This window comes from Hippopotamus amphibius, chromosome 17 (genome assembly GCF_030028045.1).
Source record: "Hippopotamus amphibius kiboko isolate mHipAmp2 chromosome 17, mHipAmp2.hap2, whole genome shotgun sequence".
In the NCBI taxonomy this organism is placed as follows: Eukaryota; Metazoa; Chordata; class Mammalia; order Artiodactyla; family Hippopotamidae; genus Hippopotamus; species Hippopotamus amphibius.
The window spans coordinates 33,549,448-33,566,041 of NC_080202.1; the positions used below are offsets into that span (position 1 = coordinate 33,549,448).

At 42.5% G+C, this 16,594-nt stretch overlaps 1 protein-coding gene and 1 non-coding gene across 2 annotated transcripts in view; both read left to right on the forward strand.

Annotated features, from left to right (window-relative positions):
• The first annotated feature begins 9,604 nt into the window (after window positions 1-9,604).
• Window positions 9,605-9,677, forward strand: TRNAE-UUC (transfer RNA glutamic acid (anticodon UUC)). The gene has a single exon. It is a non-coding gene; the product is annotated as a tRNA-Glu (tRNA).
• A 3,834-nt stretch (window positions 9,678-13,511) lies between these two features.
• CA10 (carbonic anhydrase 10) overlaps window positions 13,512-16,594 on the forward strand; it is a 702,035-nt gene continuing 698,952 nt past the window's right edge. Inside the window, exon 1 of the mRNA XM_057717015.1 lies at window positions 13,512-13,579. Within this exon, the coding sequence (XP_057572998.1) occupies window positions 13,519-13,579 (61 nt within the window). The 5' untranslated portion in view covers window positions 13,512-13,518. The remainder of the gene's footprint in view (window positions 13,580-16,594) is intronic.

Here is a 16,594-nt window from a genome sequence, read left to right on the forward strand (position 1 = left end):
TATATGCATCCAACATAGGAGCACCTCTATACATAAGGCAAATGCTAACAACTATGAAAGAGGAAATTGACACTAACACACTCATAGTGGGGGACTTTAACACCCCACTTACACCAATGGACAGATCATCCACACAGAAAAGTAATGAGGAAAAACAAGCTTTAAATGACACAATAAGCCAGCTAGATTTAATAGATATCTATAGGACATTACATCAAAAAACAGCAGATTACATGTTCTTCTCAAGTGCACATGGAACATTCTCCAGGATAGATTACATTTTGGGTCACAAATCAACCCTTGGTTAATTTAAGAAAACTGAAATCATATCAAGCACCTTTTTGGACCACAACACTATGAGATTAGAAATCAATTACAGGAAAAAAACTGTAAAAAACACAAACACATGGAGGCTAAATTATACACCACTAAATAACCAAGGGATCACTAGAGAAATCAAAGAGGAAATCAAAAAATATCTAGAGACAAATGACAATGAAAACACAATGATCCAAAATCTATGGGATGCAGCAAAAGCAGTTCTAAGAAGGAAGTTTATAGCAACAGAATCCTACCTCAAGAAACAAGAAAAATCCCAAATAAACAATATACTCTTACACCTAAAGAAACTAGAGAAAGAAGAGCAAACAAAACCCAAAGTGAGTAGACGGAGAGAAATCATAAAGATCAGAGCAGAAATAGATGAAATAGAAACAAAGAAAACAATAGCGAAAATCAATAAAACCGAAAGCTGGTTCTTTGAGAAGGTGAATAAAATTGATAAGCCTCTAGCAAAACTCATCAAGAAAAAGAGGGAGAGGACACAAATCAATAAAATTAGAAAGGAAACAGGAGAAGTTACAACAGACACCACAGCAACAAATGCATCATAAGAGATTACTACAAGCAACGATATTCCAATAAAATGGACAACCTGGAAGAAATGGACAGATTCTTAGAAAGGTATAAACTTCCAAGATTGAATCAGGAAGAAATAGAAAATATGAACAGACCAATCACAAGTAATGAAATTGAAACTGGGATGAAAAATCTCCCAACAAACAAAACTCCAGGACCAGACGGATTCACAGGTGAATTTTATCAAACATTTACAGAAGCGCTAACACCCATTCTTCTCAAGCCTTCCAAAAAAATGCAGAGCAAGGAACACTCCTAAACTCATTTTATGAGGCCACCATCACCCTGATACCCGAACCAGACAAAGATACTACAAAAAAAGAAAATTACATACCCATATCACTGATGAGTTTGAATGCAAAATTCCTCAACAAAATACTAGCCAATAGAATCCAGCAACTCATTAAAAGGATCATCCACCATGATCAAGTGGGGTTTATTCCTGGAATGCAAGGATTCTTCAACATACACAAATCAATCAATGTGATACACCATATTAAGAAACTGAAGGATAAAAACCACATGATCATCTCCATAGATGCAGAAAAAGCTTTTGACAACATTCAACACCCATTTTTGATAAAAACTCTCCAGAAGGTGGGCATAGAAGGAACCTCACTCAACATAATAAAGGCCATATATAACAAACTCACAGCAAACATCATTCTCAATGGTGAAAAACTGAAAGCATTCCCTCTAAGATCAAGAACAAGACAATGGTGCCCACTCTCTCCATTACTCTTCAACATAGTTTTGGAAGTCCTTGCCACAGCAATCAGAGAAGAAAAAGAAATAAAAGGAATCCAAATTGGAAGAGAAGAAGTCAAACTGTCACTGTTCTCAAATGACATGACACTATACATAGAAAATCCTAAAGATGCCACCAGAAAACTATTGGAGCTATCAATGCGTATGGTAAAGTTGCAGAATACAAAATTAACACACAGAAATCTCTTGCATTTCTATACACTAACAGTGAAAGATCAGAAAGAGAAATTAAGGAAACAATCCCATTCATCATTGCAACAAAAAGAATAAAATACCTAGGAATAGATCTAACTAAGGAGGCAAAAGATCTGTACTCAGAAAACTATAAGACACTAATGAAAGTAATCAAAGATGACACAAACAGATGGAGAGATATACCATGTTCTTGGATTGGAAGAATCAACATTGTGAAAATATCTATACTCCCTAAAGCAAACTACAGATTCAATGCAATCCTTATCAAATTACCAACGGCATTTTTCACAGAACTAGAACAAAAAATTTTACGATTTGCATGGAAATGCAAAAGACCCCCAAATAGCCAAAGCAATCTTGAGAAAGAAAGATGGAGTTGGTGGAATCAGGCTTCCTGACTTCAGACTATACTACAAGGCTACAGTGATCAAGGCAGTATGATACTGGCACAAAAACAGAAATATAGATCAATGGAACAGGATAGAAAGCCCAGAGGTAAACTATGGTCAACTAATCTATGACAAAGGAGGCAAGGATATGCAAAGGAGAAAAGGCAGCCACTTCAATAAGTGGTGCTGGAACAACTGGACAGATACATGTAAAAGAATGAAATTAGAACACTCCCTAACATCATTCAGAAAAATTATCTCAAAATGGATTAAAGACCTAAGTGTACGGCCAGACACTATAAAACTCCTTGGGGAAAACATAGGCAGAACCCTCTATGACATACATCAAAGCAAGATCCTTTTTGACTCACCTCCTAGAATAAAGGAAATAAAATCAAGAATAAACAAATGGGAACTAATGAAAGTTCAGTGCTTCTGCACAGCAAAGAAACTATAAGCAAGATGAAAAGACAACTCTCAAATGGGAGAAAATAGTTGCAAACGAATCAACAAAGGGTTAATCTCCAAAATATATAAACATTTTATCAAGCTCAATATCAAAAAAAACAAACAACCCAATCCAAAAATGGGCTGAAGACATAAATGGGCATTTCTCCAAGAAGACATACGGGTGGCCATGAGGCACAAAAAAAGAGCTGCTTAACATCACTAATTATTAGAGAAATGCAAATCAAAACTACAATGAGGTATCACCTCACACCAGGGAGAATGGGCATCATCAGAAAATCTACAAACAGTAAATGCTGGAGAGGGTGTGGAGAAAAGGGAATGCTCTTGCACTGTTGGTGGGAATGTAAATTGATACAGCCACTATGGAGAACAGTATGGAGGTTCCTTAAAAAACTAAAACCAGAGTTACCAAATGACCCAGCAATCCCACTACTGGGCATATACCCAGGGAACACCATAATTTAGAAAGACACATGCCCTCCAATGTTCATTGCAGCACTATTTACAATAGCCAGGACACAGAAACAACCTAAATATCCATCAACAGATGAATGGATAAAGAAGAAGTGGTACATATATACAATGGAATATTACTCAGCTGTAAAAAGGAATGAAACTGGGACATTTGTAGAGACATGGGTGGACTTAGTGACTGTCATACATAGTGAAGTGAGTCAGAAAGAGAAAAACAAATATCGTATATTAACACATATATGCGGACTATAGAAAAATTGTACAAATCAACTGGTTTGCAAGGCAGAAATAGAGACACAGATGTAGAGAACAAACATATACACACCAAGTGGGGCAAGTGGGGAATGTTGCAGGGGAATGAATTGGGAGTTTGGGATTGCCACATATACATTACTAATAAGAAAAAAATTACCAAACTATACACTCTAAATATATGCAGTTTATTGTTTAAGTGTATCTCAATAAAAGTTCTTAAAAAAAAAAAGGAAGTCAGAGTGTAGATCCAGAACTCTGTGGGTTTCCTACCATGGCAACTCAACTCCTGCTTTCTTAAATCCACACAGCAGTATCAGAAAACAAAAATTCTTATTAAAGTTGTATAAAAATCTGAAAATCCTAATTGCAGTAGAGGAGAATAAGCTAGATGTGGAGTTCCCTATGTTGATTTGGAAATGGGATTCCTTTTAGAGACTTCCAGTTGCAGCTTCCTCACTCTTGAACATCTTCAGTGCTTTTAATTTATTCAATGTTATTTCACACAAACATATGTTTAACACTGTTGGGTGGGGGAAGGTGGCAGCTCTGTTTCCTTGAGGGTTGACTGCAGTGCTGGTAAGTGCCTACCTAGGACCAAGAGTGTGATCAAGGATTTAAGTGTGTGTGTAAGAAACGAAGGCTTGAGGCACTTGAGCTTGAGGCATCTCATGTAAGCATGAAAGACCCACCATGCAGCCTCTGGCAAATTGAGATGGTGCCAAGAGTGGGAAGAGAAAGGGAGAGGGACATGGGCTTGGGGAGGAAAGATCCATCAGATTTACTCATCCTGGGCCTCCAAATATTTGAGGTAGTTCTGTCTGCCACATTAATTATTTGTAGGTTTTCCTAATAAATAACTGGGATATATGATTTTATAACCCAGCATATAGAAAGTGCTGAGTAATAAACCAGAATATGTTTTTCAATAGCAAAATCAAAAGCTAAATACTTATAAGTTTAATACGAATCATTAGGGAGGCAATGTGAAAAAAATTTTTCGCCAATTATTTTAACACCTAATGCTAACTGCAAAACTATATAAGCTAAGATGGTAGCAGACTGTTGTACTAATTAAAGCCTTTCTTTAAACCTGAGAATCATTATGGAACTAAAATCCTCTATATTGATCTATAATTGCTACTTGAAACAGCAACTACAGCTGGCTTAAGGAGAAAAGGAAAGGATTTTTGTTGGTGTAAAACTTCACGGGAAAGTGTTTAATAGAACCCCAAAACCACACACACACACACACACACACACACACAGTGAGGTAGAATTGAAAGTGTTTTGGACCAAAAGTAGAAAGTCTGGGAAAAGCATGTTTCACAATGTTGCATAAATTTGGATGGTATATTTACTTTCTGTATTTCAGCTGCTGCAGCTTGGTAACAGCAGAAAGAATGATGGGGATGGAAGGTCCTTGGAGGAGGTAATTGAGAGGACGTGACCAACGGTTGACCTGAGAGTTGGACCCTGGCAATCAAGGCTCCTCCTTATCCTTAGAATATATGTTCCACTCCCCATTCCCAAAGTGGGAGCCCTTTAAAGGATGCAGCTTTGAGAGAGTAAGGTGTTGTTGAGATAACTGGACTAAATATGTGATTGAACTCAGTTAAACGCTCTATATAAAATTCTAAGATTCTGGTGAGCAAGTACAGAGATTTACTCATTTTGCAGCCAACCGCCCAAGAGAATCCTCGTTTGTAAGTTTCCTTGTTGATTAAAATTGCCAACTCCTAATCTAGAGTTCTTAGCCTCTTTCTTTGGTCTCTGTGTATAGGAGCCAGTGTGTGAACCAACATAAGTTTAAAAATAAATAATTAGGAACACTAGAGTCAAACTCTGACTCTGCTTCTGCTTCTGTCTATATTTGAACTTGGGCACATCACTTAAGCATTAAGCCTCCATTTTCTCACCTGAAAATTAGAGTTGCATTAGATCAGGTCTGAAATGTATTAATGTACAGTTGAAACGTACCATCAAATCTACCATCAAATCCATAAAACAAATGTAAGAAAGATTGAAGTTATTTAAATAAACAAATAAACATATTCAATTTTTCAGAAATAGTTTACCTGCTATTTATTCATTGTAAATAAGTCTTCCACTTGTAAAATCTTGAGTTCAGAAGGCTGGATACTTGAGACAGTGATTAACTGTAATGAAAAGAAGAAAAGTGTGGTGTTGGTGTCACTAATTTCCAAACTGATGCCCAAATTATTGACCAGAACACCATAAAGTTAGTGTATACCATTTCCTAGTTATTATTCATGTCAGAATTTAAATAACAAATTAAGAATAGAATTTATAGGAATAAAATATCCACTATCTCCTCTAAAAAATAAAATTCCTTATGTTGGTTACAAATTATAGTATGAATGAGAATAAAACCTATTTCAAAAAGATGTCCTATTTCAAAAAGATGTCCTATTTCAAAAAGATGTCCACAACCTAATCCCTAGAACTTGTGAATATCTTACTTTACATGGCAAAGGGAATTCTGCAGATATTATTAATTTAAGGATTTTGAGATGGAGAGATTATCCTGGATTATACAGGGAACACAATATAATCACAAGGATCCTTATAAGGAAAAAAGGGAATTAGGGAGTAAAAGGATATATGATGATGGAAACAGAGGTTGGAGTAAAGCCACTGCCAAAAGGGAGCCATGAGCAAAGGAATGAGGACAACCTTTAGAAGCCAGAAATGGCAAGAATGAATTCTCCCCCTGAGACTCCAGAAACAATGCAGCACTTCAGAAATTTCAGAATTCTCACCTCGAGATCTGAAAGATTAAAAGTTTGCATTGTTTTAAACAACCCAATAAAAAAAATGGGCCGAAGACCTAGATAGACATTTCTCCAAAGAAGACATACAGATGGCCAAGAGGCACAAAAAAAAAAAGATGCTCAACATCACTCACTATTAGAGAAATGCACATCAAAACTACAGTGAGGTATCACCACATATCAGTCAGAATGGCCATCATCAAAAAATCTATAAACAATAAATGCTAGAGAGTGTGTGGAGAAAAGGGAACCCTCTTGCACTGTTGGTGGGAATGTAAATTGATACAGCCACTATGGAGAACAGTATGGAGGTTCTTTAAAAAACTAAAAATAGAACTACCATATGACCCAGCAATCCCACTCCTGGGCATATACCCTGAGAAAACCAAAAGGGCATATACCCTGAGAAAAACCAAAATTCAAAAAGACACAATGAACTTCAATCATCGCAGCACTATTTACCATAGCCAGAACATGGAAGTAACCTAAACGTCCATCGACAGATGAATGGATAAAGAAGCTGTGGTAATTATATATACAATGCAATATTAGCCATAAAAAGGAATGAAATTGGGTCATTTGTAGAGAGGTGGATGGACCTAGAGTCTGTCATACAGAGTGAAGTAAGTCAGAAAGAGAAAAACAAATATCATATATGAATGCATATATGTGGAATCTAGAAAAATGGTACAGATGAACCTATTTGCAGGGCAGGGATAGAGATGCAGAAATAGAGAATGGACATGTGGACATGGGGAGGGGAAAGAGGGTGGGATGAATTGGGAGATTGGAATTGATATATATACACTACCGTATGTAAAACAGATAGCCAATGGGAACCTGCTGCATAGTGTAAGGAGCTCAGCTCAGTGCTCTTTGGTGACCTAGATGGGTGGGATGTTTGGGGCGGGGGAGGTCCAAGAGGGCAGGGATATATGTATACATATAGCTGATTCACTTTGTTGTTGAGCAGAAGCTAACACAGCATTGTAAAGCAACTATACCCCAATAAAAAAGATTTGTGTTATTTAAGCCACTAAATTTATGATTTATCACAGCAGCAAAAGGAAACAAAGACACTGCTTGGTGGTGTCAACCTGCATGCTGAATAGAAGAATCGTAGAGTCACTTCTGAGGTTCTTCCCTCTCACCTACTAATTCCTGAGGAATCCCTGTGGGGATAACCTATCTGTGCCCACAATCCATGTCATCACCAGAGTCTTCACCTGCTTCTTTCTTCCACATAGCTCTCTGCTCTGCCAATGGTATGCCCTTTGTGTCACTTTCCATCACACTCTGCAGTTTGGTGTACCACCATATGTTTGCTTCTGTTACCACCTCCACATTAGTTTTGGATCTGCTGCAATCCACCTTATCAATGTAGCGTAAGTGCTGGCACACAAATTTTCCCACAATATGTTACAGTGTTTATCAATAGTCATCTGAAGAGACAGCAGAAAGGAAGAACATTCAGAGATTAATTTTTAACTGGTTACTACATATGATCGCTCTCAGATTACAGAATTGTATGTCAATCTTACTGGTTTCCCTCAGGGTATGTTTCTGCCTACCATAAAGCTTCCTACCTGCCTAGTTCATAGCCCACCTCCCAGTGGCAGAATCTAGCCATCACCATTAAACATGCTCCTGAATGTACAGACTCCTTTGTCTCTCATTCTAACTCAGTAAAAATTAAGTATTCTTGCTCAGCTTCACTCTAAAGCTCATCTTCCAAGTTTTCATTTTTGTCCCAAGATTTGCTTCTCTCCAGGAATGACTGACTGGATAATTTTCACTAACTTCAAGGAAAATCTCCCCACATAATACTAGGGGAGCTTATCATATGTTCCAAACAGGATAGTTATATTTTAACGTAATAGTCCAATACCTATAAAACATACAAAGATACAGGTACAACATTAGTGCTACTTCTTTGAATGACAGCTTCCAAATTAAAGAACAACTCCTATGATTTTTAATATTTCTCAAAGTCTGAGTAATTTTACAGTAACATTTCACATAGAACAGCAACAGTGCACTAAAGTGGAGCTTCTTTAAGCCTAGTCCAGCCACAGTTTATTAAATATATCCATTTCTGATTATTTATGATTATAGTCTCTGCCTCTATTTGAAAAAGCTAATGATCCATTTTTGATGGCTGATCTTGAAATAAAACTGACATAAAATAAACATCACAGGGGCTTCCTAGGTGGCACAGTGGTTGAGAATCCGCCTGCCAATGCAGGGGACATGGGTTCGATCCCTGCTCCAGGAAGATCCCATAAAAAAAAAGAAAAAAAAAGAAAAGAAAAGAAAAGAAACTTCACATGTTTAAAGCACACAATTTGACAACTTTTGACATATGTATAAATCCATAAGCCATCAACACAGTTAAGATAATATATATATCCATTCCTTTTGCTCCTTTGTAATCTCTCCCTCCTGTCCCTCTCTACTTCCCTGCCTCCCTCCCCAGACAACCGCTATTCTTCTTGAGTTAGATATGGCATGGAGACTAGAAACATATACTGAAATAGTGAACCCATTTTGCCTGAATATAGGTTGACCAAGAGAGGAGTGGGGAAGGGAGATGGATCTGCTGTGTCTTCTAATATAGAAGCTCTGCCTCAGAGAAATGCGCCCTAATGGGTGCCAAATTCTCAAAAATTTTACCTGTCAGATGAGCCACTCCTTTTTCTATAGGGTTGAAAAGAAGAGAAAGTGGAGAGAGAATACAAAGGATTTCAATATCGTTCTCTTCTAGGGAGTGGAATCGCAATTTCTTGCTTTCCCTGGAAAAAACTGGAATTGGCTCTCACACTTGGACTCAGCCAACACTTTCTATTGTATGTGTAAGATACTTGCATTGAATTTGTAGTAGAAAAATGTAAAGCAGGAAAGAGACAAAAGATGAAGACAGATATAGTAGAGAGAAATTCTTTGTAGTTATCAATATATGGGCACAAGTTTATTAAAATATGAAACAAAATGATAAAAATAAATATTTTCTAGCTTCATTGTGTTCTTTAAAATTTCTTTTGTTAGTTTCATGGGTTAAAAAAATTAAACACTTCAGTAAAGAGTGAAGACAGAAGCTTCCCAACTTAGTACATGCTTTTCCTGAGTTATTTTATGGATTAAGGTGAAAAGTTTCTTAGAAAATGTGGGTTAACCCTAGAAATAGCTCAAGAAAATGTTTTTTTTTTTTTTTTCTAGAAAATGTTAACATGGAAATTAAATTTTGAGGGACTGCTGAGTTCAGAGCTGTCTTCCAAGTGACAAGAACAGAACTGGCACTTACCAGGCACTCCCATTCTTTCATTAGAAATTTCTTGAGGGAATTCCCTGGTGGTCCAGTGGCTAGGACTCTGCACTTTCATTGCTGAGGGCCCAGGTTCAATCCCTGGTTGGGGAATGAGGAACTAGGATCCCACAAGCTGCATGGCATGGGAAAAAGAAATGCCTTTGATTACTCTTAACTCCAGTGATCTTTTCTTTCTCCCAATTCTACAGTAGTAAATTCCTAAAGTGTGTAATCTGCCATTACATTACATTTCATCCTGCCTTTGATTAATTTCTAGTTGTGGACTCTGCTTTACCTCCCCAAGATGATCCATTTCATTTTATAGAGTGTGAAGGGAGATAGTGTGTCATGGCCTCTGAGTTTGGAATGCTTGGCTCTGATCTCTACACTACCAATTAGTAGCTGTGAGACCTGGACAAATCACTAATCTGGGCCTCTGTACTATCATCTGTAAAGTGTAAGTAAAAATGATATTTCTCTCATACGGATGATTAAATAAGATTCTTCATGGAAAGGATTTGGCAATGCTTGGCACACAGCAAACAACTGACACATGCGTGTTATTATTTTTACTTAAATACTATCACATGAATTGACATTTTTGTTTCTTTTTGTTTGTTTTCTAACTGAAAGGACTTAGTGGCAGAAAACAGATTAAATATGCTTTGAGAGGGCTGAAGGTGAGTGTACAGGCTGAAAAGAAGGAGATTAAGTGTTATTTTACTGGCATTGGCTTTTAAGGCAAAATGCAGAAGGAAATATGGCCTATAGGCTTCTTGAAAACAAGGATTATGGATGTTTAGTCTTGCCACAGTGCTTGACACATACCTGGCACTCAGTATTTGCATAATACATCAGCAAATAAATGAGTCGTGTTATAGGTAGGTGGTATAAGTAGCAGGCACTGTGCTTCTGCTTCTAGAGAGAGCTCTCCTGCTGGCAAGAAAATTCCACTCCCTGGTGCAGAGCGTAGGTCACTGTCCATGGTTTCAAAAGCTCCCTGGGGTGGAATCTGTTCATCTTTAGCAAACTGCTTTCTTCTCTCACCCCTTCAAAAACCCTTTTGGGCTGTGGACTTTCAAGGCACGGAGACATCCCCCGCCCCGAGTTTCCCAAAATGGCTAATTCTCACTATTTCAGATTCTTTTAATATTTTGAGGTATCAGCGTTTTTCCTGCACGTTTTTAATGTGCTGACCACCTGGAGTCCTTGGCCTTCATCGCAGAGAACAGATCACACCTCCGTCAAAGCAGGCAAGTCTGCCTGTGGTTCTTTTTTCGAATCCCCGAAGGCAGCAGAACCACGCAGCTGTGACTCCCAGGTCTGCCAGGCCCAGGCAGCTCATGCTGTATTCGCTCTGCTCACTCTCCCTGCCCTCCACTCCCAACCCCGCACCCAAAAGTCACTCTGCAAAAAGACCTGCCAGACTCCTTCCAGAGCAGTCCTCCGGATTCAAGAATCCTGGGAACCCTGCAGTGTAACTTCTTTAGCTCCAACCCCTCGCTCTCAGATGCCAAACCGCCTGGAAGACTCACTAACTTTACTGTGCGGATGAACGGCACCCATTTTCCTTCTCCTTCTCCCTTTATCCACCCTTTGTGCAGTTATTAGACTAAGCCTCACACTGAAATGGCTTCTGAACACCAAAAAGTAAAAAGTGCAAAAAAATTCCCTGCGGGTTATGTGTGTTTGTGTTTGTCGTGTGTCCATCCGCGCTTGTGCAAAATCTCCAAACGTTTGCTATCAGAACAAGCGCGCCGAGAAATCCGAGATCTTTTCAGGGATTTCCCCTCCTCTTTTTCAGCTCTCCCGAAGAGGTAAGTCTAGGGCTTTCTCAGACTTCTTCTGCAGCCATTAAGGCAATACAAACCTGCGTTTTCTGTTTTTTTTTTTTTCTCTCCTTCTCTCGCTGCCAGCCTTCTTTTCAGGCGAACAGTCCCGAGCGCAGGGTCTCCTTCGGATTCTCTTGCATCTACATGACAAGGTGTTGACCTGCAGCAAGTCCCTTCCAGGCCGCGGCGAGAGCTGGCGCGGACCCGCGGGAGGCTGCAGCGTCGGGCTCGGCCCGGGTGGCTGCCAGGGCTCCCGCCGCCCCCACCTTCCCCGGGGGCCTTGAGCAGCCCCGGGCGTGTGCGCGCGCGCGCCCGCGCGGTCGGTGGGGGAAAAATCTGTGGAAGCTGCTGTGTTGCTCGCAGTGCTCTGCAGCCCAGCAAACGCCTCTAAAGCACTTGAGCCTCTCGAAAGAAACACAGAATAAACGAAAGAAAAGAAGGGAAGCCCGTTCCCTTAAAGCCTGGGTTTCCAATAGTCCTGGATCTTTCCCGGGCTAGGCAGAGGCGTGGCTGGCAGCGGCCACGGCCCCGCGCCCGGACTTGGAAAGACGGCTTCCCACCCCCCCACCCCGTTTTAGGAGAAGGGAGATGAGGGACTTGAACGACCTGGTCTAGGAAGCTGCAGAGAGAACTCTGGGGTAAGTAGTGTTCCGGCACTGAGCGGAAAGGGGGAAGAGGAGGGGGGCAAGAGCAGGACGAGAGAGAGGGAAGGGAATGAATTATGCAAAAAAAAAAAAAAAAAAAAAAAATTCCCCAGTAGTCCACAGCCGGGGGAGAACGCAGCACAGCACTCCCAAGATGCGTCCGCCCGGGTCTCCCGCGCCTAACCGGCTGGCGCAAAGTTATTTTTAAGAAGAGAAACTCCGCACATCCTGTAGGGTGACAAAAGCAGCCCGGGCGGGGAGGAGCGAGGCGCTGGAGCCCGGCGCTGGGGCGAGGCGGCTGCTGCCGTGGCCCGCAGCTCCGACGTCCAGCCCGCTCCTCCTTAGGGCCGCATGCAGCCTGCCCTCCCCAGCCCGTGCTCGCGTCTCCGCCCCCGGGCGCCGAGCGGCCGGGTGGACGTTTGGACTCCCGGCGGCAGCGAGGACGCTCACCTGGCCGAGCCCCGCTCCCTCCGCCTCCACCCCTCCCCCACCTGCCCTCCACAGCCCCTCGGAATCGGGAGGCGTCGAGATCCATAGGCTTGGAAATAACGACCCCTGCAGTTGCATTGCGGAAAATCGCGGCGGCGGCGGCGGCGCTAGTCGCGGACGATGGAAGCGAGGCAACTGGAGGTTCTGGAGAGCCCAGGAAAATAGCAGAGGAACGGGAAGCGCGCGCGCGCGACGCGGGGAGCCCGTGGGCTCCCAACGCTCCCGGATACCAGGCTCCCCACGGTTCCCGCTCCTTACCTTGGAAGGGCCGCCCGAGCCGGGCTCCGAGGAGGCCGGCTGCGCGCGGATCTGGGCAGCAGGGAGGGTCGGCGGAGGCAGCTGGCGGCCAGCAGGTTCGGACAATAATCCCTGCCTCTCTTTCTGTCTCTCTGTGTGCTGTGTCTGCTCCTCCCCCCGGCCCCCGGAAGCAGGAGGACGGCCCCGGAGTGGAGCAGCTACCCGCTGATCATGCCCCGGTGAGGGGGATCGGACTTCGAGGGCAACTCGTCGCGGACTGCCTGGGCTTATCCAGCAAGCTGAGAGCTGCCAGGGGCCCGGAACTGCGCGGCCCGGCCCGGCGGGGGGCTATCGTCTATGTCTTCTTGGGGCGCCAGGCGGATCGGGGTCTCGTCTTTGCAGGAAGCTGGTGGCTTCAGGTGGCTGCCGCCGCCGCTGCTAGTGCTGTTTCCGCCGCTTGTGCAACGAGCAGAGACCCGCGAGCGGGGAGACCTCCCGGGCAGCGAGGCATCGGACATGTGTCAGCACATCTGGGGCACACATCCGTCGAGCCCCAGAGGAGATTTGCAGGAACAATTCAAACTGCGATATTGATCTTGGAGTGACTGTCCCTGGCTGGCTGTCAGGTGGGAGTGCGAGTGTGCACTCGTTAGGAAGTGTGTGTTTGTGTACATGTGTATGTGCCTTGTGGAGCTTCCCCCTTCCCCCCATTTTCCCGTCGAGTGATGCACTTGGAATGAGAATCAGAGGATGGAAATAGTCTGGGAGGTGCTTTTTCTTCTTCAAGCCAATTTCATCGTCTGCATATCAGGTATGGGACGCGCTGGAGTCACAGGCGGGTTCGGGTTCTGTTGTGGTCTTTGGAATGTATGGGGTTTTATTGTGTGTAGACCATCAAGTAGCCTCGTGGGGTGGGACGGGAGAGGGGTGGTGGCAGAGACCCTTTCTGCTCCGCGGATTTGCTGCCTTCAGAGTTCAAAACCTTCCAAATCCACGGGTGTGTGTGTGTGTGTGTTTTGGAGGTAATATCTGTATAGAGTCCTGGAACATAGTAGGGTGGAAGGATGAGAAAGGAGAGGCAGATGGGTGTTGATTTTCAACTGCTTTCCTGGTTGAGAACTACGGGGAGGAAATTCGAGCCTTGGCAACCCCACCACCATCCCCTGGCTTGCAAAGTTCCCAAACTCTCGGTCATTCCTGGTTGAAAAAATGGACGCAGAGCCCTGCCCTGGTATCTAGGCACTTTCAGGAGACTGCAGGAGGATGCGGGGACTGGAGAGTACCAGCAGGGACCAGAGTGATGTAGAGGTACTCCATGCCTTCCCCAAACATATCAGGACCACCCCAAATAAAAGCAACACAGTATCATCAATACCACTTTAGATCATGATCTTTCTTAATTCCCAGTGGCAAGGATGTACTTCCTGGCTCAGAGTTACTGACCTCAGGCTGCTTGTGCCAGTCTGGTTTTAGGAGCTAGTGGGAAGCCAGGGCACTGAGATGAATGAGGTAGAGCTTGTGCCTGCCTCTGTGTGTGTGTGTGTGTGTGTGTGTGTCTGTGTGTTGGGAAGGGTTTTGATTTCCAAGCAGATGTAAGAAAACGCCCCAGGATAAGCAGTATTTCCCAGCTCAGTGCCTCCTCCCATTTACAGTGTCCACACCATTTCCCTCCACACTTGTCATTTAAGCCCCCCTGGTAAGGCCCATTTGCAGTCCTCCCCTCTGCCTGCATTCCCTCTGCAGAATTGGGGATTCAGCCAACTTCCCATGAAGTCAACAGAAGTGGAGAGCAGGAACCTTGCCCATGTGAGCAGGCATATTTGAGCAGCATTGGGTTGGAGGGAGATGTTTCCTGCATCTTCCTTCAGCTCAGCCAGTCCCCACCCTTTAAGCCAGACCTGATTCTGGGTATTAACAACCTTTGTCTGCCCTTATCCTGGACCAGTTCCAAATACCATTATTCAGGGCAGGAATGGGGGAATCTTTTATTTGAAATCATTCTTTTTGGGGCTTAGCCACCCTAGTAAGAAATTTGCCTCTATAATACTTTAGAGATATGTTGTGTACCAGAAGACAATAAAAAGTGCCCTGGGGTCACTCCAAATCCTCTTCTCTTTTACCCATCCTACATCTAAGAGGAAAAATTCCCAGGTGACTTGTAAATGTTTATATCAGTCTTATGTCCAGGGATAGACTGGGTGGTGTCTCACAGGGCCACATTTTACATCTTTCTCTTGTACATATCTCTTTCAAACTCTCTCTCTTTTCTCCATGTTTTTTCACTAGTTATAAAATAGCCTTTCCCAGCTTCTTTCCAACATTATAATTTTCAAATCAGACAAACCAGCTGAGTCCCTTTAAGATCTACAAAAGGTTAACATTAATTAAAGCTGTGGACCTCCCCATCCTTTGTCCCCCAACCCCTACTCTGCATTTGGTCAGGCCAGCATAAAGGGGAACCAGCTGAGAATGGGTCTGTTCTTAGCCTCCAAAAGAGGCATTAGTGGGATACTTTGTCACAGCTGTACTTGATTTGGTATATCAGACTAAATGATACAAATAGAAGCATTAGGAGGGGGTTATTTCCAACCCAGGAGAGTTGCTACGTGGCCTTTCACATGTATTTACTAAATAATCATTATTGCTATGTAAAGAGAATATAAAAGTGTAAGCAAAATTGCTAGCAATTAGCTAAAATATGGAAAACTAGGTTACTGTTTCAAATGCCCAATTAGGGTCAATATTAATTTATACTTTATGAAGACATTTAGGCAGAGTTACATTATGGACTCTATATTTACACATTCATAAACAATCTTAAAAGGCCATTCTTTCTCCAAAGCCAAGGTGGCCTCCTTCCTTTAGAAGAAGAACTGCTCATTCAGTGATATCCATGTATGTTACAATTCTGATTAGTAATATAGTTATGACTCACATTTGCCACAGTTTGGGTGACTGTTTTCCCATCTGGCAGCCTTAAGAAGTATAGGAATGCAATACACTAAGGTTTAAGTAATTGTGGCAGGGAGGGTTTAGTGGGCTTATCAGTTCTGTTTCCGTGATTTGCAGTTTTAATTTAATCATGAATGAGCTTTACCAAAAGGAATGTAAGCCTGTATTCATAGAACCTGCTAAATCTTAATATTTTTTAAAAGGCTCCTCTCTACCATCTTGGGATCAATTACCCCGCCTGCGAAACGGGTACTAATTGGTAGTGAGTTACCAGGCATCTGTGATTGATGCGTTTGTAGGGTTGACTTCATTACTGAGGAATACCAGACTAGAAAAGGCCAGCAAAAGTCTGAAGTGTAAACATTCTGCCGAAGGAAAATTTTGTAAGTAAATTTGGCCTATAGAAGGTATATTGACTGAATTTCAGTTGGCTTTCAGGAACACTCTGGAGCTTTGTAAATTAGTGTTTTGTTAACCAAAGGTTCCTACTCTCATCTTACCCCACCCCCTAAATTAAAAGTATACCCGAAGGAGTTTTCTCCCTGGGTCTGTGTGGCTATATTGCCGAAAATACAGACACCTGGGCTTGTACGTTTGCTGGCTCTGCATTAATCATCTGGTTGTGATGAAGCTGAGTAAATGGGGCTAGGGGTCTGCTAGCTAGATTAGCCAGGCTAGGTAGTTGCTGGGGAAGTAGCATGTGTGCCTTCCATTTGAGAGAATTTGGCTACTTAAGGAAAGCATGGCTAGTTTGCAGAGGGGATGCCATGATCTGGGGGTTCTTGGGGCTCTACGTTTGACTCAGATGTCATTTTACTGAAAATATGAGGTAGTCAAGATCTGTGGAGATGAGTGGGGGTGAGAGGAGAGAAAA